The sequence below is a fragment of the Microcaecilia unicolor genome, chromosome 11, assembly GCF_901765095.1.
Source record: "Microcaecilia unicolor chromosome 11, aMicUni1.1, whole genome shotgun sequence".
NCBI lineage: Eukaryota > Metazoa > Chordata > Amphibia > Gymnophiona > Siphonopidae > Microcaecilia > Microcaecilia unicolor.
This window is the reverse complement of record NC_044041.1, coordinates 118,024,489-118,051,542: the sequence shown is the minus strand read 5'-3', so window position 1 is coordinate 118,051,542 and position 27,054 is coordinate 118,024,489. Positions and strand designations below refer to the sequence as shown.

At 45.5% G+C, this 27,054-nt stretch overlaps 1 protein-coding gene across 5 annotated transcripts in view; it reads right to left on the bottom strand.

Moving 5' to 3' along the window:
- Positions 1-13,572, bottom strand: part of KLC2 (kinesin light chain 2) — a 32,231-nt gene extending 18,659 nt beyond the window's left edge. For 2 of the 5 annotated variants that reach the window (XM_030218052.1, XM_030218056.1), the window contains exons 1-8: positions 6,730-6,775; positions 5,593-5,857; positions 4,907-5,137; positions 3,040-3,112; positions 2,405-2,627; positions 2,078-2,165; positions 1,483-1,584; positions 29-202 (exon numbers count right to left, since the gene is read on the bottom strand). In XM_030218052.1, coding sequence (XP_030073912.1) covers positions 29-202; positions 1,483-1,584; positions 2,078-2,165; positions 2,405-2,627; positions 3,040-3,112; positions 4,907-5,137; positions 5,593-5,841 — 1,140 coding nt within the window. In that variant the 5' untranslated portion in view covers positions 5,842-5,857; positions 6,730-6,775. Of the gene's footprint in view, positions 1-28; positions 203-1,482; positions 1,585-2,077; positions 2,166-2,404; positions 2,628-3,039; positions 3,113-4,906; positions 5,138-5,592; positions 5,858-6,480; positions 6,553-6,729; positions 6,801-13,497 lie in introns of those variants that run through there. The other 3 variants (XM_030218053.1, XM_030218055.1, XM_030218054.1) reach the window with 3 other exon arrangements.
- Between the last annotated feature and the right edge of the window lie 13,482 nt (positions 13,573-27,054).

The window sequence follows — 27,054 nt, the reverse complement described above, 5'->3', positions numbered from 1 at the left end:
AGAAACTCTCTCTTCTGAAGATGCTTACCAGGTTGTTTTTGGTCTTGACGACGTTAGGGTCATCGGGCCCCAGCCGGGACTCATAGATCTCCAGGGCTCGCTGATAGTAATATTCCACCTCCTCGTACTTACCCTGGTTCTGACAGAGCAGTGCCAGGTTATTGAGCTGTTTTGCCACATCAGGGTGGTACTTTCCCAGCACCTGAGGGGGGAAAGGCCAGTGCAGGAAGAAGCAGTCAGATGTAACATACATTGCCATCCCTCACTGAAGGGCCAAAAGACCCCCAGCTCAGCACAAAAAAAAAAAAAAAAAGTTGAGACCAAATCTCAGTCTCATTCACACAAAAACATTACAATCTGTAGCTCAGATAGAAACAGCTCCCCACATACACAGCCCAGCCACAATACATCCTATATCTGTATGCGAATCACCTTGAGCTTGGATTAGAAAAGGCGAGATCAAATCTAAAACTCAAAGCTCAGAAACACCCCCAACACAAATGATGTCCACCTTCCCAGACATAAGCTGCTCTTCACAAAGACCCTCCCTCAGACCCTCCCCACGAACAGTCTGAGGAACCCTCCACATACTGACACTCTATATGCACTGCAACCCCCGCTCACATAGTGTCTACGCTAATTCCCGCAGGCGGTTGGTGTCTCAATTGTTAGAGGAGGCTAAGGCGGGGCTAGGGTGGGAGGGAATGGAGTGTGATAGGGCAAGTTAAAATCCCTAGGATGGGGAGGAAACACCTACCTCAGCAGTAAAGGGACAGTTGGGGCATTTTTGAACACAGCAGGACAGAACTCCTTCATGGTGTCTCTGGTGCAAATGCTGGATGGAAGGAAGCAGCCAGTGCATATCCCTTCTCTCCCCACCATTCAGCTTCTCTTCTCTCTCTCTCTCCCCCCCTGCTTCCATCCAGCTTCTCCCATCTCCCCACATCTTCCATCCAGTGTCTCCCTTCTTTCACCCTCCATCCACCATGTTTCATCTGTACCTTATCCATCCATCTTCCCCTCTCTCTCCCTTCCTCTTTCAGTCCAGTGTCTCCCCTGTATCTCTCCACTTCATCTTCCCTCTCAGCACCCCCCCCCCCACCCCCAGCATCTTCTGTTTCTTGACATCCTCACTCTCCCAGCACCACCCACGGAACAGGAATCCTGTATAAGCGCACCTCCAACTCTGCTGCTCTCACCCTCTACTCTCTGGAAAAGGAAGTGACATCAGGAGGGAAGTGGGACTACCAAAGCTGGCAGCCACGTGTACACAGGATGTGACCTCGCAGCTCTCTTGGGTTTTGCTGCTACTTCTAAACCAGCAGCAGTGGCCGAGATGGCAACGGGAGGAAGATGGAGGTGATGGCTACGGCTGGGGAGGCTTAGCCTCCCCCAAGCCTTTTATGCGGGGCGTCTATGCTAATTCAGATTAGTGTGAATCAGCCCCTCGCTGCACCAGATGACGGCACTGGGAATGATTACCTTCTCCCGGATTTCCAGAGCTCGCTTGCACAGCGGTTCAGCCTCCTTGTATTTCCCTCTCTTGCCATACAGTACCGCCAGGTTGTTCAGGGTCGCTGCCACCTGCACCACACAAAGAATCCAATTGAAAAACAACAACAACAAAAAAATAAACAGTAGTTAGGGATGCAGAGTGAGGCACATTGGCAAAGCTACATGTGTGAGTCTTGAATGATAGGGTCACGCTTTGGGTCGCACTATTGCAGAAGGTGCTAGTCCACAAGGAGGTGCCACCCAATACCGTGTGGGCAGGGAGAAAGAGAAACCATAAAGGAAGAGATGCTGGGCAAGGAGAGCAAGAGAAGAGGGAATGCTGAGCTAGTTGTGCTGCAACCATCAAAAGGAAGGAGGCAGTGTGCTGGAACTTCTGTAGGTTGAAGGTGCTAAATTCAGTTTTAACCCAGGGCAGCAGTTAGTATAAACCCGACCGAGATGCATAGATTGAGCCCTGTGTGTAGGATGGGAAGATCTTGGTACTGGAATAGCAGGGTTGGAGTAAGGTGCATAGGCAGAGCTCTGTATCTGTCTGTGTCAGGGCCAATTCTTAGAGACTCACAGCTGGGTGGTCTTTTCCCAGCGTCTTCTCCCGAATTGCCAGTGCATCGTTTAATAGATGTGCAGCCTCCTTGTACTTGTTCTGGTCCCTGTGGGAACAGATGAAGTGGAATTTATTTTCCTCACAGCGGTCCACACCACCCTACACTCCCCAACTCAAAATCTACTTCTATAGCAGTCAATAAACTTCAGTTTTTTTCTATTTACAGTTGATATCACATTCACAAATATACTCCTAATTCCTCCTGCTCCTCTTTTTACACCGAAGGCAACAGAGACCACTGTGGGATGCCCCGTATTACCCCCCATCCTTCACCCCCAGATGCACCTGTACACCAGGGCCAGGATATTCAGCATCGTGGCCACGTCTGGGTGGTCATGGCCAGAGGTCTTCTCCAGGTCCTCCAGCGCCTGCTTGCAGAGAGGCACTGCCACTTCATAGCGGCCCTGCGAGGCATACTGGATAACCAGGTTATGGAGTGTACGTAGGCGGGCAGGAATTTCATAGCCCCCATGCTGGGCTGCCGCCTCCCCTGGGGTGGGTTGCTGGGCTGAAAGAGACAGAAAATGCAAGTAGTTTGTGAAACTGGTCAGCACATCAGGTTCTAAAGGTTGGCTTGGCATGGTCTCATCTATGGGTTGCAAACTGGATCCAGATTCACCTGACAGGGTTGATCCAGTCCTGAGTTTATCCCATTACGTGCAGGGACTTCCAGTTCTGATTTTCCCACTGTATTCGGTAACAAAATCAAAGACTATAAGTTCCTGCATGTAATGGGGTAAAACCTGGACTGAATCAGCCCTGTTGGGGGAATCCAGGTCCTGTTGGCAATCTCTTCTACTTCCCGAGTACAAGATATGGGGCTCCCTCTGCTTTATCCCTTCTCTTTTTCTCTCTGTCTCCTCCCAGGAGCAAGACCACATAGTCCTGCTGTACAGTGGGGACATGCTATGGCTTCTCACCTTGACTCTGCTCCTCGTCGTTGGGGAAGAGGTCATCGAGGGTATCCTTACTGGATTCGCCATTCTTATCCTCCTGATTTTAAAACAAAATGGGACACAAAGGTGTTAAAATACATTGTAAGATGTTTACTTGCTCACAGAATGAAAGTTGTAACACAGCAGCATAATGACAGACAGCAGGGAGGCCTCTTTGATCCATTTGGTTTGCCCAACTATCTTGTCCATACTGCTAAGGATATATCCCAGCTGCGGGTTACAGGAGGCGACCTCCTTTGTACTCCAGCAATTTGTGTACAGGAATATACTGGTCCCTCCCAGCAATCACCTTACCTTTCCCATACTAAACCACAGGGCTCTGTAAGAATCTATGGAGCCTACAATATCCGTAAGAACACAAGCAAAGCTATACTGGGTCAGACCAATGGTCCATCTATCCCAGGATCCTGTTTCCAACAGTGGCCAATCCAGGTCACAAGTACCTGGCAGAACCGAAATAGTAGCAACATCCATGCTATCAATCCCAGGGGAAAGCAGCGGCTTCCCCATGTCTATCTCAATTGCAGACTATGGACTTTTCCTCCAGAAACTTGTCCCAACCTTTTTTAAACCCAGAGACACTAACTGTTGATACTACATCCTCCAGCAGCGAGTACAAGAGCTTAACTATTCACTGAGTGAAAAAATATTTCCTCCTGTTCGTTTTAAAAGTAGTACCATGTAACTTCATAGTGTTCCCTAGTCTTTGTACTTTTTGAAAGAGTAAAAAAAAAAAAAATCAATTTTCATTTACCTGTTCTACACCATTAAGTATTGTATAGATCGCTATCATATCCCCCCCCCCCCTCAACCTCTTAGGTCCCCTACAGAGCCTGCCAGATAGGTCAGAAGCTGCGTTTCCACAAGAACAGCAGTTCCCAAGCCTGTCCTGGAGGACACCCAACCAGTCGCATTTTCAGGACAGCCTCAATGAATACATATCAGATTGGCATACACTGCTTCCTTTGTATGCAAATCCATATCATGCGTATTCATAAAAGATATCCTGCTGGGGGTTCTTCCAGGGCAGGTTTGGCAACCACCTGCATTAGAATTTCTACTTAATTACAGAACTTGCTGGACAGACGCAGCTGCTAGTTTGAATCTAATATCCTAATATGATATAAATAGCTACCATAGGTAGGGAAAACTCCTAGACCTCCATTCACAGCTCAGGCTCAGAGGAAAAAAGGAACCATTTTTCTTTCGGTGTCCTATAAGTCAGGGCTTCCCAAACCTGTCCTAGAGACCCCACCGCCAATCAGGTTTTCAGGATAGCCACAGTGAATCTGCACACATTGGAATCCAGTATATGCAAATTTATCTCATGCATATTCATTGTGAATTTCCTGGAAGCCAGATTGGCTACAGGGTCTCTAAAAAGGTTTGAGATGCTCTGCTATATGCTGTTCTCCCCCATCTTCCTGTAGATTGAACGGCCTCCAGGACAACACCCTATTGCGTGGATGGACAAGTTCAGTCCTCAAGGGCCACAGACAGGTCAGGTTTCCAGAATATGTATGCAATCTGCATGCATTCTACCTTCACTCTACACAAGGCTACTCAAGAATATTTGTTCGGGATATCCTAAAAACTGGATCTGATTGGAGACCTCAGGGACTGAGCTTTTGCACACCATATTTCAATTCTTAGAAAAGAAATTGAGCAAAAGCAGAAAAAAATACATTATGGTAAAATCATCACAGGCCCAACCTGTCCAATAATAGACCTCTCAGTCACAGCCACTGGTGTCCAGATAGGACTCAACCATGAAAAAGGTGAAGGGAGAAATGTTTAGCCCTTGTATGGGAGGGGGATGGTCAGGACTTACAGATGGCGAAACATCCTCATCAAACTTCTTAATCTGGTTCATGAACTCCAGATGTTCCTTTTCCTCCTCCAGCTGGGCCACAGCCTGCTCACTGCGCTGCAGCTTCTGCTGGGTGCTGGCAAGCTCATCTCGCAGCCACTGGTTCTCCTGTACCAGGCGCCGTACCTGCGCCCGCAGCTTCTGCTTCTCAGACTCCACCGCACTCAGGTGGCCGGACAGCGCAATGATCACCTGTGGCACGAAGGGGGAAAGGCTCGCTTTGGCTCAACGCTTTCTCTTACCACCAATTGACTCTCACTGTGGTGACACTGCCTCCCTGCACTCTCTCACCTTGTTCTCATCAGGAAACCACCATGCACAGGCTTGTCTCCCTAAGTTCCCCCCTTCTTTCTACGTTGCTTTTACATGCAGCCATCATGCAACCTCATCAGTTTTTCATCAGGAAGCTATGCTTCAGCAGGGAATCACGTTTATGGTACCTTCTGTTACACCTCCTCACTAGGTTTTCATCCCTATCTCTCTGCCCCACTCCCCCCCCCCCCCCCCCCCCCCCCCACTAGCTACACTGTCCTTTGAAATACTGCTCCAGTCTCATCTCTAGTCCCAAAAGAAAAGAATCTTAAGTGCTACAAAAGCAGCATGCTTCAGATGGGGAGGGAATCAAGATCTACCAGGTCTCTGCTTACCTGTGCTTCTCCCAGGCCCAGCTCGATAGCCTCCAACGATTTGCGGAGCAGGCTAGATTTCTCCTGAACCACACTGGCCTCCTGCTCCTTGTCCAGACACCTCATAGTCTCCAGCAAAGTGGACAGGATGGAGTTATGCTCATTCTTCAGGGTCTCAAGTCCCTGGATCACGGCCTTCGTGCTCAGCACAAGCTCATCCTGGCTCAGCTTCTCAAGCTTCTCCTCCCTAGGGTACACCATGGTTGCCATGGCAGTCTTACCTAAACTGGAGAAAAGGGGCAGAAAGCAGACTGGAGATGGATACTAAAGGGGCAAAGTTAACAGTGGCAGCATATCCCATATTCCCTTACACCTCTTTGCCTCCCACATTTTTCATCTCCTGCACAGCTATATAGCCTCTCTTCTAACGCCTTCCTCCTTTCCATCCAGCTCTCATCAGGGAACCATCACGCACAGCCTCTCTCCTTAATTTTTCCATATCTGATTTTCATATATTTGCATGCAGTTTAGAATAATTCCTGGTACAGTTTCTTACATAGGCCTATGCTCTTCCCTCACCCCCCCCCCCCCAAAGGGAAAAAAAACCCACAATGAAAATAACTCCAATTATTTTTACATACGAAGGGGAAATCCCTGTTCATCGGGGCTGGGTGCACCTGTGTCCCTGCCGTACCGCTCCTTCACCGCGAGGGGGCGCCCTGCTCGCTAATGACAATAGAGACGCAATGCGGTGCTACTCAGAGCTATAATGGGGGAAAACTGCAATCCGGAAACTCAAAGACCCCCCTCCCCTCCACAAAATACGCCCCCACCGGTCATCACAGGGCTGAAAAGATCCCCCCATATCCTAACCCACCGGAACCACAGCCAGAATCACAACCTACATACGCTGCTCTCCCCGTTCCATCCTCAGTCCTTGCAAAGTAAGGACAACACCCCCTCCTCTCTGAATGCAGTGCACCGATTCCCCCTCCCCACAAAGGGAGAGCCGTCGGGGACTACGATTGCCCGCTAACAAATGGAGCTACTATAACGTCCTGCCCAGGTATAAGACTCCTTCATGGTGGAAGGGGTCAACACCTCCCTCTCTCCTCGGTATATAGCGCAATTCCCGAGTTTCATCGCCTCGCCTCTCACCTAAAGTCCCATCAATGCATCTGCCGCTCAGCAAAGCCCGTGGTCAGGGGGGAGGGAAGGGGAGGAGCTGAGGGAGGGACAAGAGGGAGAGGTGAGAGCATTCAGCAGATCAGCTGTTCTTGATCTCTGAGCCACCGATGAATAAACTAAAATTGGGCACGGGGGGGGGGGGGTCTTTCTCTGCCATTTTGTGCGTTGCTATAGGGCAGCAGGGCTGGAGAGATAAAGAAGGGATTAGGCTGGGTGTATAGGGTTAACTTAAAAGTAGCTAACGGATAAGGAGCCTAAAGCCCAGATAGTTTGTCCAAATTCCTTCCCAGTGCAATTCCTGGTACAGTAGCTTTTCCCCTCACGTCTTTGCAACCTAAGATTCTTGGTGCCTATCCCAGGTTACCCCTCACTCCCCCATGGCCGAGGACCCTCCGTGCTTATCCCAGCATTTACCCTTCACTCCCCCACCACTGAAAATCGTCTTTGCATATTTACCCCTCACTCTCCAACTGCTGAAGACCCTCTGTATTTATCTTAGGCTTTATCCTTCACCCTCACACTGTTGAGGAGTATCTGTGCTTATCCCAGGCTTTAACCCTCACTCTCCCACTACTGAAGACGACCCTCTGTGCATATCCCAGCCTTTACCCCTCATCCCCCTCCACTACTGAAGACCCTCTGTACTTATCCCTGGCTTTATTCCTTACTCTCCCACTGCTGAGGATCCTCTGTGCTTATCTTAAGCTTTATCCATTACTTTACATTGCTTCTTATAATCCACAGCTACCTTTAGCGCTCAGTGCCAATCACAAGAAAGAATGAGCAAACAATGCACAATCAAAATCTAAAACAATACTAGCACAGAAACTAGACAAACTCAACTTTAAGGTAAAACATTTCTTCAAAAGTAAAGTTTTTAATAATCTCCTACATTCAAGATAGTTTAGGGTTTTTCGCAAGTATAATGGAATTGAATTCCAGATAGCTGGTGCTTGACACACAAAACTTGCAGACAATTTGTTTTTTTGTTTCAACCTGCTAGGGTTGGGATAATGAAGCTGTAAATGATCACAAAGACCTCTGTTTTTACTAGCAGTCTATTGTAGACACAATTTAACAGATAGGCTGTAGCTAATCCATAAAGAATCTTATGGACCATGTACAGACCTTAAATTGTCTAAAACTCAAATAGAGCAATATGAAGGATAATGTATAGTACTATCAAATCCCACAATCAAGTCCTTCCCACTTTCAATAACATGTTATTTGAAGTCTTAATTGAAATTGGAGGAAAAGCCTCATGTAGCGTGAAGTAACTCCTTATTGCGCAGTATCCACTGTTATATGTCGTTCAAATACTTGAAAGGTATTAATCCGCAAAAAAAATCTTTTCCGGAGATGGGAAGGCGGTAGAACGAGAGGACATGAAATGAGATTGAAGGGGGGCAGACTCAAAAAAGATGTCAGGAAGTATTTTTTCACGGAGAGGGTGGTGGATGCTTGGAATGCCCTCCCGCGGGAGGTGGTGGAGATGAAAACGGTAACGGAATTCAAACATGCGTGGGATGTGCATAAAGGAATGGATCCTCAGAAGCTTAGCCGAAATTGGGTGGCGGAGCAGGTGGGGGAAGAGAGGTTGGTAGTTGGGAGGCGATGATAGTGGAGGGCAGACTTATACGGTCTGTGCCAGAGCCGGAGATGGGAGGCGGGAAATACTGCTGGGCAGACTTGTACGGTCTGTGCCCTGAAAAAGGCAGGTACAAATCAAGGTAAGGTATACACATATGAGTTTATCTTGTTGGGCAGACTGGATGGACCATGCAGGTCTTTTTCTGCCGTCATCTACTATGTTACTATGAGTACCGCTAAGAAACAGCTGCGACCATGGACCCTGAAGCAGGACCCAAAACTCTGGCCACAGTTGGCCGTGGAAAGGAATCGGGCTGTAGAACTTCAAAAGTAAGTCCCAAAGAGTTTGGATAATCAAGCGAGACTTAAGCTGGATTGAGAATGTTTACATAATAAAGTGCACATTCTGATTGATTGGAGGTTTTTATGCCAATGATGCGAGCGAGTACTCCTTAAAGATATGACAGTGGATACTGCGCAATAAGGAGTTACTTCACGCTACGTGAGGCTTTTCCTCCAATTTCAATTAAGACTTCAACATTCTAATACGTTATTGAAAGTAGGAAGGACTTGATTGTGGGATTTGACAGACCTTAAACTGAACATGCCTCCTCCGGTAATCAATGGAAGTCCAGCAGCAGAAGAGAAACTCTATAGTTTTTGTGGGCTGAATCTTTTCTTCAAAAGCTTCTTTTGACAGCCTGCATATATATGGTTACTGTAGTCCAGAATTCATAAGAATAAACTTTAGACAACCAATCGAAATGTCTAGCTATCAAATTACAAATTCTTCTGAGCCTTTTCATCAGAAGGAAAGATTTCCTAATAACATAGTAGATGACGGCAGAAAAAGACCTGCACGGTCCATCCAGTCTGCCCAACAAGATAAATTCATATGTGCTACTTTTTATTTGTACCTGTCCTCGTCAGGGCACAGACCGTATAAGTCTGGCCAGCACTATCCCCGCCTCCCAACCACCAGCTCCGCCTCCCACCACCAGCAACACCTCCTTTCTTCTGCTGGTCACACCTCTCTCTATACAGCCTAGCAACCTTCTCGCTACAGCCACCGCCTTGTCACACTGTTTCATTGCCTTCAGATCCTCAGATACTATCACCCCAAATCCCTCTCCCCATCCGTACCTATCAGACTATCACCGCTTAACACATATGTCTCCCGTGGATTTCTCTTCTGTAAGTGCATCACTTTGCATTTTTTCGCATTGAATTTTAATTGCCAAACCTTAGACCATTCTTCTAACTTCCGCAGATCCTTTTTCATGTTTTCCACTCCCTCCCGGGTGTCCACTCTGTTACAAATCTTAGTATCGTCCGCAAATAGGCAAACTTTACCTTCTAACCCTTCGGCAATGTCACTCACAAATATATTGAACAGAATCGGCCCCAGCACCGATCCTTGAGGCACTCCACTACTCACCTTTCCCTCCTCCGAGCGAATTCCATTAACCACCACCTTCTGGCGTCTGTCCGTCAACCAGTTCCTAATAAGTGAGTTCATTTATGATTCCAACGTTAGAGAGCAAAATATTATGACTTCTAGAACCTTAATGTTTTATCCCTCACTCTGAGGTACAACCAAGGAGGATATCAGACAGTCTTTATTGGTAGCAGCTGAAAGACGACCCGACACGGCCGTGTTGCGGCACAAAGGCCTGCCTCAGGGGTCAAGTGGATCTGTGTTGTGATGGGGGAAACAACAAAGAAGAATGTTATCAAAGTTCTAGCTGTAGAGTTCCTGCAGTATCCTCAATGAGTTAGCTAAGATTGGGTGGCATAGCCGGTGGTGGGAAGCGGGGCTGGTGGTTGGGAGGCGGGGATAGTGCTGGGCAGACTTATACAGTCTGTGCCAGAGCCGATGGTGGGAAGTGGGGCTGGTGGTTGGGAGGCAGGGATAGTGCTGGGCAGACTTATACGGTCCGTGCCCTGAAAATGACAGATACAAATCAAGGTCAGGTATACACAAAAAGTAGCACATATGAGTTTATCTTGTTGGGCAGACTGGATGGACCATGCAGGTCTTTTTTCTGCTGTCATCTACCATGTTACTATGAGTTGCAGTAGCCATCCGACTGGCAAAAGTCTGTTGGGTCGTCTTTCAGCTGTTACCAAGATAATCAATAGAAATAAAACAAAATAAAACATGGAAAAGAAAATAAGATACCTTTTTTATTGGACATAACTTATTAATACATTTCTTGATTAGCTTTCAAAGGTAGCCCTTCGTCGGAAATAAACAAATGTTGGTAGATGACAGTATATATAAGTGAAACATCAAAGCATTTCAGTGACAATCTAACAGGATGAGGGTGGATAGGTGAGACACAGGAAGAGTCTGGTGGATGAGGGACAGTGAGATATGCATGGAGATAGGAGGGTGACAAAGCAGTACAATTTTATGGTTTATAATGGGCTAGAAAACCCAGATCTTTGTTAAGTCCTGTCTGGTGGGTGTCAAAATATTTAATCATTCTGACTTCAAAGGTCTTACGTTCCTGTATTGTTATAAAGTTCCCTTTCAGGATTCTTACATGAAATCACTGGTACAGTGTTCTGGTTTTGTAAAGTGCTGCCCCACAGAGGTGACATCCTGATTGGTACTAGCATTTTTCATGTGGTGTCTATGTAAATTAAATCTCTTCTTTAGTATCTGACTTGTTTCTCCAATGTAACAGCCTTCATTGCATTTTTTACACTGAATGATATGTACCACATTGGAAGATGAGCACATGAAAGATTCCTTAATGTTGAATACTTTTCCTTTGTGAATGACTGTGGGGTCCTGTGAAATGTTTTGGCATAGTTTGCAGCTGAATATATTGCAAGGATGTGTGCCATTTTCTTCTTTCTGAGTCTGTGTTGGGAGCTTACTTCTAATTAGCTTGTGTTTTAAGTTGGGTGGCTGTCGGAAGTCCGGCACTGGTGGGGATGGGAATATCTCTTTCAGTAAGTCATCCTCCTCCTGGAGTAGAGGCTATAGATCTTTTATGATTTTTCTTAAAATTTCCAGCTCTGGGTTGTATGTCACTATAAGGGGGATTCTGTCTATGGCTTTTTTTTCTTTATACTGTAGCAGATTTTCCCTAGGTGTTTTGAGGGAGGAGGTAATATTCTTGGAGATTATTTTGGGCTTGTAGCCTTTCTGTTCGAAGGATGCAGTCAGGATTTCAAGATGTCTGTCTCTGTCCCCTGGGTCAGAGCAGATATGGTGGTACCTTGTGGCTTGGCTGTAAATAATGGATCTTTTTGTATGTGAAGGGTGGAAGCTGGAGTTGTAGAGGTAGCTGTATTTGTCTGTGGGTTTCTTGTACATGGATGTTTGTATAAATACTGTCACTAAAATGTATATAAGTATAGGGTGTGGAAATATACTGAAAGATTGTATATTTCCACACCCTATACTTATATACATTTTAGTGTTTGTATAAATAGCCATCGCTGATTGAGACTGTGGTGTCTAAAAAATTGACTTTTTCTGGGGAGTAGTAAATTTTGAATCTGATTGTAGGATGGTATGCATTGAAGGAATTGTAAAATTGTTTCAGAGTTTCTTCCCCCTCAGTCCAAATCATAAAAATGTCATTGATGTACCGGTAGTATTTTAGGGGTTTGGTCTGGTATGTATTCAGAAATGTCTCTTCCAGCTCAGCCATAAAGAGGTTGGCATATTGGGGTGCTGTCCTGGTGCCCATCATTTGTAGATAGATATCATTGTTACAGCGGAAATAGTTGTGAGTTACCAATAAAGACTATCTGATATCCTCCTTGGTTCTACCTCACTATTTTGTTCGTCACTCACGGTCACATGAGGTTTGCTCCTCCTTTTCGCTTGTCTTATCCCTCACTCTCCCAATTCTGAGGCCCCTCTGTGCGTATCCCAGCCTTTACCCCTGGGCCCTCGCTTTCCCACCGCTGAAAATCCTCTGTACTTATCTTAAGCTTTATCCCTCCCTCTTCCATTGCTGAGGATCCTCTGTGCACATCCCAGGCTTTACCCCTCACTGTTGAGGACCCTCTGTGCTTATTTTAGGCTTTAACCCTCACTCTCCCACTGCCAAGGATCTTCTGTGTGTATCTCAGGTTTTACCTCTAACTCCCCCCTCTCTATAGATCCTCTGTATTTACTCCAATCCTTTTTTTTATGGAGGGGAGGGGAGGGGATAGCCTAATACTGTTGCTTTGTTAGTTCACTTGAAGGCTCACAAATAAACCTCAACAAATAAAAACAACAATACCTTTTCATTGCACTAACTCAGGGATTCTTAAACTTGTTGGTCCATGGAACTGGTGAAACTACAGATACCTTCTCAGATAAATATACATGCATAAAATAATACATAAGGTCATCTATATCTTAAAATGAAACCAAGTACACTCACTTATCCAAATATTTAAAAATAACACATACATGCTGCCCTTTATTACACGCTTTCAGCCAATAAAAGCACTTCACAGAATCAAATGTATTCAGGAATAATAACTTTATATAATGAGATTTATTGAAGTTAAACATGTTTTTAAACCTAGAGATCATAAATGATCCTGTAGCTTACATTTGTTATTCAATTACAAACTTTTTAGTTAGGGGGTTAGTGAAAATTAAGTTGTAATTTTTTTTCCTATCTAGGCTCACGGATCCCCTGAAATGTATCCACAGATCCTTTGGGGTCCGTGGACCCCCAAGTTAAGAACCCGTACCTTAACTTTTAAACTAACCATTTGATATACCAAGTTTACAGAACCAAACAATTCAAAAACAAGGAACGCAATTAATAAAAAAGAAAGATACACATGCACTCCAGAAATAAACCCAGGCAAATCAAGCACTACAGGTAAAGATCACTGCCAGCTGTCGAACAAATAGCCACTTGAGACCAAAACACTGAATGCCAGAGAAACAGGCAAAAGGTAAAAAAACGGATACAGCGGGTCTGGCTTTTACACCGTCCCAGAGAAACATGTATAGGAGAACCAGCAGTTTCTCTCGGTTCAGAACAGAAAGAGCAACAGATTGTTCTGAATCTACATTGCTATTTTTGCCTCTACCATCGGCTAGCACAGTATTTATACTCGGTCTTTGACCAGGGCTTATGCATGAGATCTTTAAGACAAGCTGAGCAGGTTATTTACCATTTCCGATCTACAGCGGTCCCTAAACCACGAGATATGCGTATAGTTTCTCCTTTGTCATGCTTCAGGGTGACGTAGTAAGTCCCTCGGAGGCTTCCGTCCAGATTCCCTAGGCTACGCCCCCTACTTTCTTCTTCCCTCCGACGTTTGGCCCTCATCAGGGTAAATTTTAAAGGGAAGTACTATTCAAATATCTACAGATTCATCTTAAAGGAAATGTCCAGCCCAGCTCTTTATAGGTCGGCAGCTTGTGATATGCAATTTTTCTTTCCCACCTTGCGACTAGTTGTAAGGAGTACAGGCAGTTTTGGTTTTAGACTATTTATAATAATTATGCATTAAATAACTTGTATATAATGTAGGCTCAGAGATTCCTAAGTTACCCAGTTCCTGGCTGGAACCTATTTGGCTAGTCCTGGTTTTGAACTGATATATCAAAAGCAGTGTGAGATTTGTAGTGCCAGATCCTGTCCATTGAAATCAATGTTGCAAATCTCATAATGGCCCAGGATGGAGTGGTCAGAAATCCTGGACTGTCCCTAAGTCTCTCCAGCCTGGAACTAGGTAACTTGGCATCTCTGCATAGGCAATGCATGCAGATTTATAGTTACTAAGGATGTCCATAAACCTGTCTGTCTTTAAAGTACCCAGGAAAAGCCCTGCTCTTGAGCCTTTGGAGATGGAATAACTTGGGTTTGAGTTAGCAAAGGTAATATTTGTGACTTTGAAATCTAAGTACCCTATGTTGCAGGTGACCTGAGACACTGTGTAGCAGTAAAACATTTGGGTAAATTTATTAGAACCAACACCACCCCTTGACAGATATGTTTAAAAATTATTGGTACCCAAGATTTGGTCTCCAAAATGTACATTTAATTGGTTTCTGCTTTCTTCGTCTTCTCTTAACTCTATTGCCAGGATTTCTTGTCATTTTTTCTCTCCTTTTCCTTTCAGCTTTCTTCAATGTTATTTTCTGCCTTTATCTACATTTAGTTCTTACTATTCAATTTTCCAGCCTTTCTCCCCTTGCTCTCTCCTTACCCATTTTCTCCCCATCAGCATTTCTTCCCTTGCCTCCCCCTCCTCTCACCCATCCAGCAACTCTCCTAGGGCTGCTGCTGCTTCTCCCAACCAGCAGCATTGGCAGGAAAATCAAGAAATAAAAGGCGTGAGGCCACAGTGCTCAGATGCACGCTGTTGGCTCTGTCAATCCCCTGCCCTTCTGACATCAAGTTCCTGTTCTGGGGCAGGGGATTGGCAGAGACAACTGCGCGTCTTAGCACAGCAGCCCCGCTCCTGCTACTCCTTGTGCCTGTGGCGCTGCTGCTGCTCATTGGAAAAAGCACCTGTGGGAAAGAGGCAGATGGGGGAGATGAGGGGGGATAAAAAGGTGCCGGTACACTGTACCAGCACAAAAAAGCCCTGGGTCATTCCATGTTCTGTACGTGCAGCTGAGGTGAAGGATTCTGCTAACATGTACTCTATTTAGGAATCTGTAACAGTCCAGCTTGTTCCAGTTTCCAAGTAGTAGATATATTGATGCTCAACCTAGTGTCATATTTATAGCACTGTCTTTTTATAGTTGGGTTAAGGCTCTTATGGTGTGATAAGCTTCCTATGTAGGTTTTGTCTTTTTTTTTTCAGAGTTTTGTGTTATTTTGTAAAATGTCTGGTCCTATTTGAAAGCAGGCCTTTGTCACCCAAAATAAAAATGCTCAAGACTGGGGGGAGGAGTCAAGATAATTGCATGCTGCATCTCCCATGACCGTAAAGCTGGACCCATTTACATTTTTACCTTGATTCTATTATCTTCCTGCTTACCAAACAGAAGGGGAAGGTGAGAGCCCCTTCTCAAACAGGCTTGACACCTCCTGGACCAGCGCTGTCCCAGACAAAGATTGTGGGATATTGGACTTAGCCCTTCAATGGGGGTTTAAGCATCGGCCAGGCCACTGCTGCTGGCAGCACGGGTGGAAGTGCTGACCTGCTTGGTAATGAGGCTTCCCTCAGCCCTCGTGAGCACTCGATGCCGGCATGGACAGCGGTAGTGTCCAGTCTCTTTGGAGTTCCTCCCGCTTCGATTGGAGCTGCTGAATTTGGCTTGGCTGGGTGTCGGAGCCCCAACTTGAGCCTGGAAGAACCACAGCCTGTTACAAAGGTAGCCATGCAGGATTTCTCAATGTGGCCATATGAGCCGTTAGCCCCTGCAGTTGGGTCTCTCAATATTTCATTGGGGGCACGAACTGAGGAACCGTCGACCACTGAGACAGTTCAAAGCAAAGGAGAGGTAACCCTTGGTGCAATATAGGGTCTTTATACTAAACTGGAGTCTTCCATTGCTAACTGCGCTTCAGATATTTCTTTGAAATTGTCATGTGATTGTTTGGCCCAGAAGTTTGAAAATTTAGAGACTGATCATAGTTTAAAATTGGAAACTTTTGAAAAGTCTTTACGGGATAATACTAAGGTTGCGCAACCATTGGTTAAAGACAAAATGTTAATACATCAAAAATTGGAGCAGCATGAAAATCAGTTTAGACATCTGAATCTCCGTTTTCTTAACTTTCCAAAGGTTTTGGGAATGCAACCACTGGACACTTTGTTTTGAATAATCATTTTTATTGGGTCAGTTATAAACATAGCATATAAAATCTGACAAAGAATACCAACAGTTTCAACTAGCTTAGCCAAATACCAACTACCCAAATTCCCACATCCCTACCACCTCCTGTGGTAAGTCAAACAAAACAATCACAGAATCAAATCACTGGTTAAGCAGATGACTACGGGCTAAAGATGTGAGTGAGTTCCAAAATGGCTTCCAGTGATGCTGAAACTGCTGGCCCAAAGTTGAATCCATGGAAGTAAACTAACATCTCTCCATACCATCAAGCTGCAACATATTTGAGCGCCACTGTAGGTGGTTCAGCCACCAACCAAGTTTGCAGAATACATTTATTCCCCAACAAAATAGAGCGTTTAACAAAGCCCCCAACCCTTAAGGTGAAGGTCTCACAATATCTGCAGTGTCAACGCTGATGGCCTCCACTGTCTGCCACAGATGACTAACATGGGCAGACACCATTGTCCAAAAAGTCAATATTTTAGGCCAGGGCATCCCCAAAACATGTGTCCTAACATAGCACCGCCCTGCAAACACTTTAAGCAGGTGTCATCAGGACGAAGAGTGGCAAGAAAAGCCCTGTGTGGGGAAACATAAAGTCATAAAAGAAACCTATATTGCAGCTCACCATGTATTGCATCCCATGTGAGCCCTTGGACACTTTTAAGAAAAGTATTTAAATGAGGTCTTCCTCAGCGACCCTCCAGACCGGTCAAGACGCGTGGGTTATGTCCTCCTACCAGCAGAGGGAGACTGAGAAAACACTAAGCTTTTGAAGCCTGTATATATAACCTGTGCAGAACCTCCACTAGCCAGTATTTTCTCAGTCTCAGCAGAGGTAGCAGTTGACAGCCTGTGCAGTCTCCAATAATCTGGTGAGGTAGTTTGTCATTGGGTCGTAGGATTTTTTCCTTCCAAACTTTATTCTGTTGCAGTACCCTGTACGTGTGTGTAAAAAAAAAAAAAAAAAAAGTGCTTTCGGGCCCTGGGTCTGGTGGGGCCCAGTTTTTCCCCCTGGGGTGTTACACCTATGTTTGGGTCCCTCCCCCTGTGCTGCTCTCTATTTCTGTTTGCTTGGCAGTTTTGTGCCTCGGCTGCTTTCTCAGTATTGTAGCCTTGAGTGCCTTACAATTTCCAGATGCCAGAATTAGAGTACTGTGCCTTTAAGGTCAGTTATTCTATTTCATTTTGCTTGCCAGCTTTGTGCCTCGGCTGCTTTCTCAGTATTGTAGCCTTGAGTGCCTTACAATTTCCAGATGCCAGAATTAGAGTACTGTGCCTTTAAGGTCAGTTATTCTATTTCGTTTTGCTTGGCAGCTTTGTGCCTCGGCTGCTTTCTCAGTATTGTAGCCTTGAGTGCCTTACAATTTCCAGCTGCCAGATTTAGAGTACTGTGCCTTTAAGGTCAGTTATTCTATTTCGTTTTGCTTGGCAGCTTTGTGCCTCGGCTGCTTTCTCAGTATTGTAGCCTTGAGTGCCTTACAATTTCCAGCTGCCAGAGTTGGAGTACTGTGCCTTTAAGGGCATTTATTTCTTTATTTTCAGCGGACCGAACGGGGGTTTCGATTCCTTGCTGGAACGAGAGAGCAGCGCTTTCTTCAGTGCTTTTGCAGTGTGAGGGAGTTTTTGGTTTGGCGCGTTTACGGAACAGCTTTTCCCTTCCCTCGTGGTTTATGGCGGCCCAGCTCCTCCGATGTCGCGCGTGCTGGTGGCGAGGGGTAGAGGCGCCGGGTGCTCAGTGTAGCTTTGCGGTGCACCTATAAAGGTGGCTGCGGCACCCCCCGACTTGACCGCGGAGGGATCGATGGTGTCGGGAGTCTCCGGGTCAGTGGGAGCGTAGGCAGGGCTGCTGTCAGCGGGAACAGTTTCGGCGGGAACAGCCGCCATCTTGAGTCTGACGCGGCCCGTGGAGCCAGCTGTTTTTGGGCCTGCAGCCTCCGTTTTTGGCACAAAAGGGCCTAATGACGGTCCAGGAATGGTGGGCTTTCCTCCAGATTTTGTCTGGACGCGGTATCAGGCCTGGAGATCGGGACCCCCCCCCCCCTAATTGGAAGAGGGGGCTATTTCCGTCTTGGCTGAGAGACCACGGTTAGAGTGGTCAGAGGACAGGCAATGTTTTTCTCCTGTAGCTGCAGAAGCTGTGCTTAGTGATCTGGGGGAGTCAGATGGAATTGAGGGCTCTCAGGAGCAGGATTGGTGGATTCCTGGAGAGGATCCTTCAATAGTGCGGATTTTCCATAGAGATGAGCTGTCAGAACTCATAGATCAGGTGTCGTCCACCCTTCAGTTTGGTCCTGAGGTGGCTTTGGGGGAAACTGTCCAGGATCCGTTGGTGAAGGGCATTCAGCGTCAGGCGTGATCCTTCCCTATGAACAAGGATCTCCGGGAGATGATTTGTCAGGAATGGGATTTGCCGTGTAAGGTGGCAAAGGCAATGGCGAGGCTTTATCCCCTCCCTCAGGACGATAGGGATTCCTTTAAGGCTCCCACGGTAGATGCAGTAGTGACGGCAGTAATTATAGCTACGGCTATCCCGGTTGATGGAGGAATGGCCCTCCGTGATCCTCAGGATAGGAAGTTGGGATCTTTTCTCAAGCGTAGTTTTATTTTGTCGGCTCTAGCCCTGCAGGCCTCGGTTTGTGGGGGTCTGGTAGCTCGGGCATGTTTTCGTTGGGCCGAGAAGCTCCTGGATGATTCGGTAGATGTTGGTTCTTCTGGGGGTCAGGAGTTAGCCGACTTGGACATGGGTTCATCCTTTTTGTCTGAGGCTTTTATGATTTGTTGCCTACTTCAGACAAAAAATATGGCTATGGTTGTGGGTCTCTGCCACTTAAGGGAGCTATGCTCTTTGGAGAAGATTTGGACAAGTTAGTGTGAGGTCTTAGTGATACCAAGGTTCTATGGCTTCCAGATTTTCAGTTCAAGGCAGGGGCCAGAACTAGTTCCTCTCGGGGACGGTTTAGGGAGGCTCAGCGGTATAGGCCGGGCAGATCGAGTGGGACCTACCCCTAGCTGTCTGTTTGTCTGTCCAATTTAGATTGTGAGCTCTGTTGAGCAGGGACTGTCTTTTCATGTTAATTTGGACAGCGCTGTATAAGTCTAGTAGTGCTATAGAAATGTTTAATAGTAGTAGGACCTCTAGGGGTCGGTTTTTCCAGCGCGCACAGTTCTTTCGTGAGAATAGTCGCGGAGGGCGTGGCTTTTCCGTAGGAGGTTAGTATTCACGCCGCAATTCCCAATGAAGGTGTGCGGGCTCAGGCTCTGGTGCATGTTGGGGCTCGGCTGAGTCTGTTTTACCAGAGCTGGGCCCAAATCAGGTCAGATCAGTGGGTTCTCAAGGTGTTTCGAGGCGGATATGCGCTGTTGTCCCGAAGTGTTTCTGGAATCCCTCTGTCGGTCTTGGAGCAAGAGGGCAGCAGTGAGGGACACTCTGCGGTGGCTGCTCGCATTGGGAGCCGTGGTTCCTGTTCCTTCAGATCAGCAACGCTCAGGGTGCTATTTGATCTATTTTGTGGTCCACAAGAAAGAGGACACTTTTCGTCCCATTTTAGATCTCAAAAGGGTCAATGCGGCACTCAAGGTGCCCTCTTTCCGGATGGAGACGTTGCGGTCGGTCACTGGTGCGGTCCGGAAAGGAGAGTTTCTCACTTCCCTGGATTTGACGGAAGCTTATCTTCACTTTCCTTCGTGCAGCCTTTTGGTTCCAAGTTACAGGGTCCGATTTGTCGGTTCCTTGCAGAGAAGGCGCCGACGGCCCGTACTTATCGTCAGGTCCTGGGCCTGATGGCGGCGACCATAGAGGTAGTTCCATGGGCCAGGGCGCACATGCGTCAGGTACAGTCAGCTCTGTTCAGTCGTTGGTCCCCTCTGTCGCAGGACTTGGAAATGTGTTGTCCGCTGTCGGTGGCCCCTCGTCTCAGTCTCCGCTGGTGGCTCAACCCGCGCAATTTGGGAACAGGAATGCCGTTGGAGTCCCCACAGGGGCTGGTAATGGTCACGGATGCCAGTCTGCAAGGTTGGGGGGCACATTGTCTCGGTCAGGTAGCTCAAGGCCGGTGGTCTCGGGCAGAAGCAGAGTGGTCCATCAACCGGCTGGAAACTCGGGCCATTTGGGTGGTGCTCCAGGCCTTGACGTCGGTGGTTCGCCACAAGGCTGTCCGAGTGCTCTGTGACAATGCCATGGCAATAGCATATGTCAACCGTCAAGGGGGGACGAAGAGCCTTGGCGGCGCAGTTGAACTCATCTTCAGGCTCTCTTGGCAGCGCATGTGGCCGGGGTAGGTCACATAGATGCAGATTATTTCAGCAGGCACACTCTAGATCCCAGAGAGTGGTCTTTTCTTCGGTCAGTGTTCCAGTGAGTTGTGTCGGTCTGGGGACTTTCGGTGATCTTAGGGCAACGGCTCGCTATGCGCAAGTTCAGAGATTTTTTGTTTTTTCAGTCGCTGAAGAGACCCTTGAGCGGAGGGAATCGACGCTCTTCTGTTGCCTTGGCCTCGGGAGTGACTGTATGTGTTTCCTCCGTGGCTGTTAGTCGGTCGAGTAATATAGCGCATCGAACATCACTTCGGTCGGGTGATTCTGGTAGCTCCGGATTGGCAGCATCGACCATGGTACGGAGACCTGGTGCGGTTGGCAGGGGCGGCGGCCCTGCCTTTGTTGGGATCAGTTCTGTGTCAAAGCCCGATAATCATGCAGGTTCCGGCTCGGTTTTCGCTTATGGCTTGGCTCTTGAGCGGCACAAGTTGAAGAAGAAGGGGCTTTCGTCCAGTGGCTTTGCTACGATGTTGAGTTGCCGTAGACGATCCACTTCCTTGGCGTATGTCCGGGTTTGGAGAATCTTTGAGCACTGGTGTGAAGACCATCGAGTTCGTCCGTTTCGCTCTTCGGTGGCGGAAGTTTGGAATTTTTGCACGATGGTGTTGATAGGGGTCTGGCCTTGTCTACACTGAAGGTTCAGGTGGCAGCTTTGTCATGTTTTCGTGGGAAGCTTCAGTGAAAGTCCTTCGCGTCTGTGCCTGAGGTAGTGCGTTTTTTGAAGGGTGTTAAGTTGCTGCGTCCACCTCAGTGACGGATGGTGCCTCCGTGGGATTTGAAGCTAGTTTTGGATGCTTTGATCAGGCCTCCGTTTGTGCCGCTGGTATCGGCATCTTGTAAGGATTTATCTTTAAAGACGGTCTTGTTGGTGGCGATTACTTCAGCACGGAGTGTTTCAGAGCTTCAGGCTTTGTCTTGTAGGGAACCATTTTTGTCCTTTCTGAGGGAAAGGTTTCGTTGCGGACGGTGCTTTCCTTTTTTTGCCCAAGGTGGTTTCCGAGTTCCATGTTAATCAGGTCATCTCTCTGCCAGTGTTGGGTGATATGGCTGGAGATTCGGAGCAGCGTGGTATTGCCAAGCTGGATGTCAGGAGAGTTTTGAGTTGTTATCTCTCTGGAACTCAGGACTTCAGAGCCTCTGACCGTTTGTTCGTTCTTCATGGTGGCCCAAAGAAGGGTGCAGCGGCTCCTAAGGTGACCATAGCACGGTGGTTGAAGGAGGCGGTTGCATCTGCTTACTTGGTGAAGGGTCCTGTGGTGCCTAGGGGCTGGTCTGCTCATTCCACTAGGGGAATGGCAGCCTCGTGGGCGGAGAATAGTATGATTTCTCTGTTAGATATTTGTTGGGCTGCGGTTTGGTTTTCGTTGCATTCCTTTGTGAAGCATTATAGGATTCCTGTGCATGCAAAGGACGAGGTGCGCTTTGGGGCAGCAGTTTTGACCTCTGGCCTTAGTAGGTCCCTCCCGTAAGTTAGTTACTGCTCTGGTATGTCCCACGCGTCTTGACCGGTCTGGAGGGTCGCTGAGGAAGGTGAAATTAGATCTTACCTGCTAATTTTCTTTCCTCTAGACCCTCCAGACCGGTCAAGAGCCCGCCCTGTCTGTATTGGAGGCCAGGAGGTGTGTTGGTTGGATAATTCTTGGCTGCTGTAGATTGTTGTTTCTCTAATTGCAGACTGTTTATTTTTTGTTTTGTGATAGGAGTCTGGGACAGGTGGGGCTCTTCTTTGATAGTCCACCTGTAGAAGCCCAACTGTTTTATCAAAGGCAAAGGAACATGTTTCCGTAAGAGCAAGCGGAAGATGTTTCTTGTTTTTGCAGTTTACTGTGACCACGTACAGGGTTTGCTAGTTGTTGTTAGTGTTTTTTGTTTCTCTGCTTTGTCAGGGTTATACTGGCTAGTGGAGGTTCTGCACAGGTTATATATACAGGCTTCAAAAGCTTAGTGTTTTCTCAGTCTCCCTCTGCTGGTAGGAGGACATAACCCACGCGTCTTGACCGGTCTGGAGGGTCTAGAGGAAAGAAAATTAGCAGGTAAGATCTAATTTCACCTTATCATTGCTGCAGGAATTTGTTCTTCCAGTAAATAGAATATTTTATTTGCCAACTAAGGTTTTAGGGGGAAAATCATCATTCAGCTTTGGATATATCAGCTATCTTGGATTCCTCGCAAGCCTCAGACTGGGCCACTTTACTTGTACAGTTTGTATTCAAGTAAGATTTGACTATAAGTATGCGCTTATATTTTCACAATGTGCAAGGTTTACTTGATGGACAGAGAATATAGATTTTTCCTGATGATGCACAGATTACTCAGGAGGAAAACAGTCCTTGCCATGCAGCAAGAGACTGTGGCAGTTGGTGCCACCTTTAAGCTGCTTTACCCCTGCAAATGTTTAATTAAGTATTTGGGTATAAGATATGTTTTCGTTGTCCTGGAACAGCTTCGCTCTTTTTTGGATTTGAAGAAGCTTTTACCAGGATGACTTTTTTTTTTTTTTTGCTGTCTTTTGAATGTAGAATATATTTTGTACCCCATTAGGTCATCTGCCAATACCATTTTCTTTAAGATGTAGTTTTCCTATTGGTATTTCTTCCACCATTTTAAAAATCCTTTCCCCTAGCTCTTTTTGTGGTCTAACGTATTGCCAGAGGTTGATTGATTATGTCTTAATTATGTTTTCTTATTTGTTGCTTTACTAATGGCAATTGTATTTCTTGAACAAGTGGATGCTTATAGATTTATTTTGAAATTAATAAATATTAAATTATTAAAAAAAAAATGCTCAAGCCTGGTGGTCTTTACATCCTGTTGAGTCACCACACAAAAAAACCATCTGATTTTCAAAGTGTCTGGCAGTGCAAGGAGTATGTGGAAGGTTCTGTGTCGAGTCTGTATCGTCTTTGATATCTGCCTAATAAAATTAGTGAACCTACCTCTGACTACATCAGTTATTTGGTCGGCCAACGGCCCTTTCCTATTCCTCTGGCTTGTGGAGAACATAAAGTATGCCATATAACTCACCCAAAGTTCTTACCAAATGTGGTCTCTGAATTTCATCTCATCATAGCTCTGCCAGTTTTTATGTCCACTGCATCATGGGGATGATATACAAAGAGTACTTCATACTTTAGACTGTAAAACAGTATTGCAGATATACTTGCATAGAACAATCAAACCAAGAGCTTTTTTTTTTTGTTTGGTTTAACGGAGCCAGCGGGAGGGGGGAGAAAAGGAGGGACCTGGCACCACCATGTTTGCACTTGCTCACGAAGTGCCCTCAACCTCAGGTACTCAACAAAACCTAAACAATTAGGCTTGGAGACCTAGCCAGAGCTGCTGCTGTGTGACCACACACCTGCTGAGATAGAGAACATACTGGGGAATTTCCGGCAGCACATGACCACATATAGGGAGGCAAAGGATTGCTCTCTATCGCCACCTGCTGGTAGATGGACACAACCCACCAGTCTATGGATTGATCGGCTTGATGATAGGGAAGCTTTTTTATATCCTTTGACCAGAGGAAAAATAAACCAATAAATAAAAGGTCCCTATCCTCCTAAATTTCCAGCTGTATAGACTTGTTACCAGAAAGCAAATTTACATCCTTCGAGCAGACAGATCGCTTACCATCTTAGAGTACAGATATACAATAGAAGACATCTGAAAGGCAACTACATGGTTTTCACCGTATACATTCAACAAAAATTACTGTATCGACCAACTCAAATCTTACGTTTCTCTAGTTATCCATCAGTTGATATCACTCCATACTTTATTATGGATGATGATGTCAAAATTTCTATTGTGTCAGAAGTTTGTAATTTAAGTCATATTAGATTCAGCTCTATCAATAAAATTGCATATTAAAAAAAACCCATTAGTGTTGTGTTCTGCAAATAAGGAGTGTTAGAAACTTGCGTGACTTACTGACTCCAGCTAATTTTCAACTTTAATAGAAAGTACTGCCATGGCATATTTTGACTACTGTAATATGTTATTAGGGATTTCTCATTGTTCACTTAAAACTCTTCAGGTTGCGCAAAATGTAATTGCTAGAGTACTGACTGGTACATCACATTAAATGCATATTTCTCCTGTTTTAAAAGATCTGTGTTGGCTTACTATCAAATGAAGGCTTATGTTTAAAACCTTACTGTTGGTCTTCAACATTTTGAATACTTGATCTCTCCAGTAATCACGAGTTTAAACATTTATGAGCCACTGAAAGCACTGCGATCTGCTTCCAAATCTTGACGTTCCTTAATTTCACCTGATTAGACTGGATGAGTATCGCAATTCCATATTTAAAGTAGGACGACCAAAATTATGGAAATGTCTACCATTTACAGTAAGCAATATCAAGACTCTGGAAGCATTTAAAAATAATTTGATTGTTATTACAGGGAGTAGTATTAATGGAGGTACATGTCGTCAGTATGCTGTTTTTAGAACGTTATGTGTTTTTGATGTATTATGTTTTTATTGTTTTAACCCAAGAATGACAGGATTGAGCAGGATATAAATACAATAAATTAAAGAAACCACCCTTTTCAACCAGTGACTTTGGTTATTCAGTTTTGAGATATTTAATTACTGCTTTAGTATACCTCCACCTCTTTAATAGCTCAGGCTGAAAATAAATCTAGTTTGTTTTGATATCTTCTGCCTCTCTCAGCTGGGAAGTCTCCATTAGTGTGGCTGTTGCTGTCCATGGAGAAAACAAAATTCTCCATAGATAGTGGGATCCAACAACCACAGATTTCTCTGCCACCCGCCCTACATTTAAGGATCTTTTTAACTTGAACTGGCAGTTTCAGTAGCTAGCATAGAAATTCCTGCACGTGCCTGACAAAGATTTGCCAGCATTTCCTGTTTCATGGAAAGCGGTCCTTAACCAGCTCCATCCTGATGCCATCACCCCATTCATGGGGCTGTTGGATCCTGCTATCTGTTCACAAAGAACACCCATTACTGGTATGTTTCCCCTTTTCTGGAGCTCCAGAAGATTATTGCTAAGTGCAGTCAAATGACCTGCTCATCTTCAGAGGCAATTATGATTCCTTCTTGAGCTTTTCATGCTCTTGAAAGAGGTTCCTCATGGTACTTTACTGAAGTCTGCTGGATGTTTGTATCTAGTCAGGTACATCTTTAGCTTCTATAGTTTGTGTATGGTTTATAGCAGTTTTATTGTGTCCCTCCTTTCAAATGGTGCTACCTTATGAAAGTCAATGTAACAAAAGTCTGCACACCCACCAATCATATCCTGAGGGGATATGACAGATATTTATGGAATGCTTACAGACAAAGTAATTTCTCAAGCCAACTGCTATAGTAAAGGCATGTTGAAGCAGTATTCAACTAGCTTAAATCTAATGCCCTCCACTTGCTCATTTCAGATTCTAAATGTATATACTTACATAAAAAGGGAGAAAGTGAGTGAACCAAAGGTTAAGTGGTTTAGGACTGTGAGTTCTCCTTCCTTCCTTCTCTTCTAGTCAGCTTGTATGAGGTGCAACAATACAGAAAAGCCAGCTCCTGGCGATGATGGAAGGTGAACCTTGACCTTACTCTTCTTCTGTTAAGACCCAGTTCTCTTCTATTGCCTCTGGCCTAGCTGGACAGGAGAGTGGTGCTTGCTAAGTTTTACACTACCACCTGGCCTCTATCATGCATCTGCATGGTTCAGTTTCAGGTGGAGGTAGTAACCTTAAACTAGCAACAGATCTCTTCCTATTGTTGTAGCATTGCCAGCGCTGCACAATTTCTACAGCATATGAGACTAGAATTACACAAATATGTGGTGTGTGAGATTATAATGTCATGAAGCACTGCTATTCTTAAGGAAGGGAAAGAGACTGAGAACCATTATGGGGAAGACGCTGAGAGCAAAAAAGCCATGAACAGAATTACACAAATGCATAACACTGCAAAGAAAAATGAGGCAAGAATAACAAGATTTTTTTTAATAGAGAAATAACCACAGTGTATTTAATGTTTTTTTTTTTTTTTGGGGGGGGGGGGCAGGGGGGAGACAACACAGGACCCAGAGAATAAGTACTTCCATTCCTGGGCTCTTGTAACAAGTTTTGAAATTATTTTGTGGAGTGGTTCTACAAAACCAATGTAAATACTTTTACAAAAAAAATGAGATTATATATTATATACAAATGTTCTGTACAAGAATTAATACAGCAGAAACAAGAAATTTTGTAACAGCAAAATGTGCAAACACCACATGATATTGCAGTAACAGACTTCAACAGGTAACATTTAAGTTTCACACAGGGTGCATTAAGGACAAGAACACTGATGGTATTTTAGGATGGATTCTTGAAATTGTGTCTCAAGTACTGTTGTTCACATTCTATTCATCTTGCAATGCAAGAAGCATAACCTCTTAGTTTACTAAGGGGTCCTTTTACTAAGTCACGGCAAAACGTGGCCTGCGGTAGTGTAGGCGCATGTTTTTGGCAAGTGTTGGGCCAGTTTTTAACCGCATCTGGGAAAAAGGGCTTTTTTTTTTTTTTTTAATGGCCTGGGAAAAGGGCCTGTGGTAAAATTGAAACCAGCACACGCCTATTTACAGCCCAAGCCCTTACCACCACCCATTG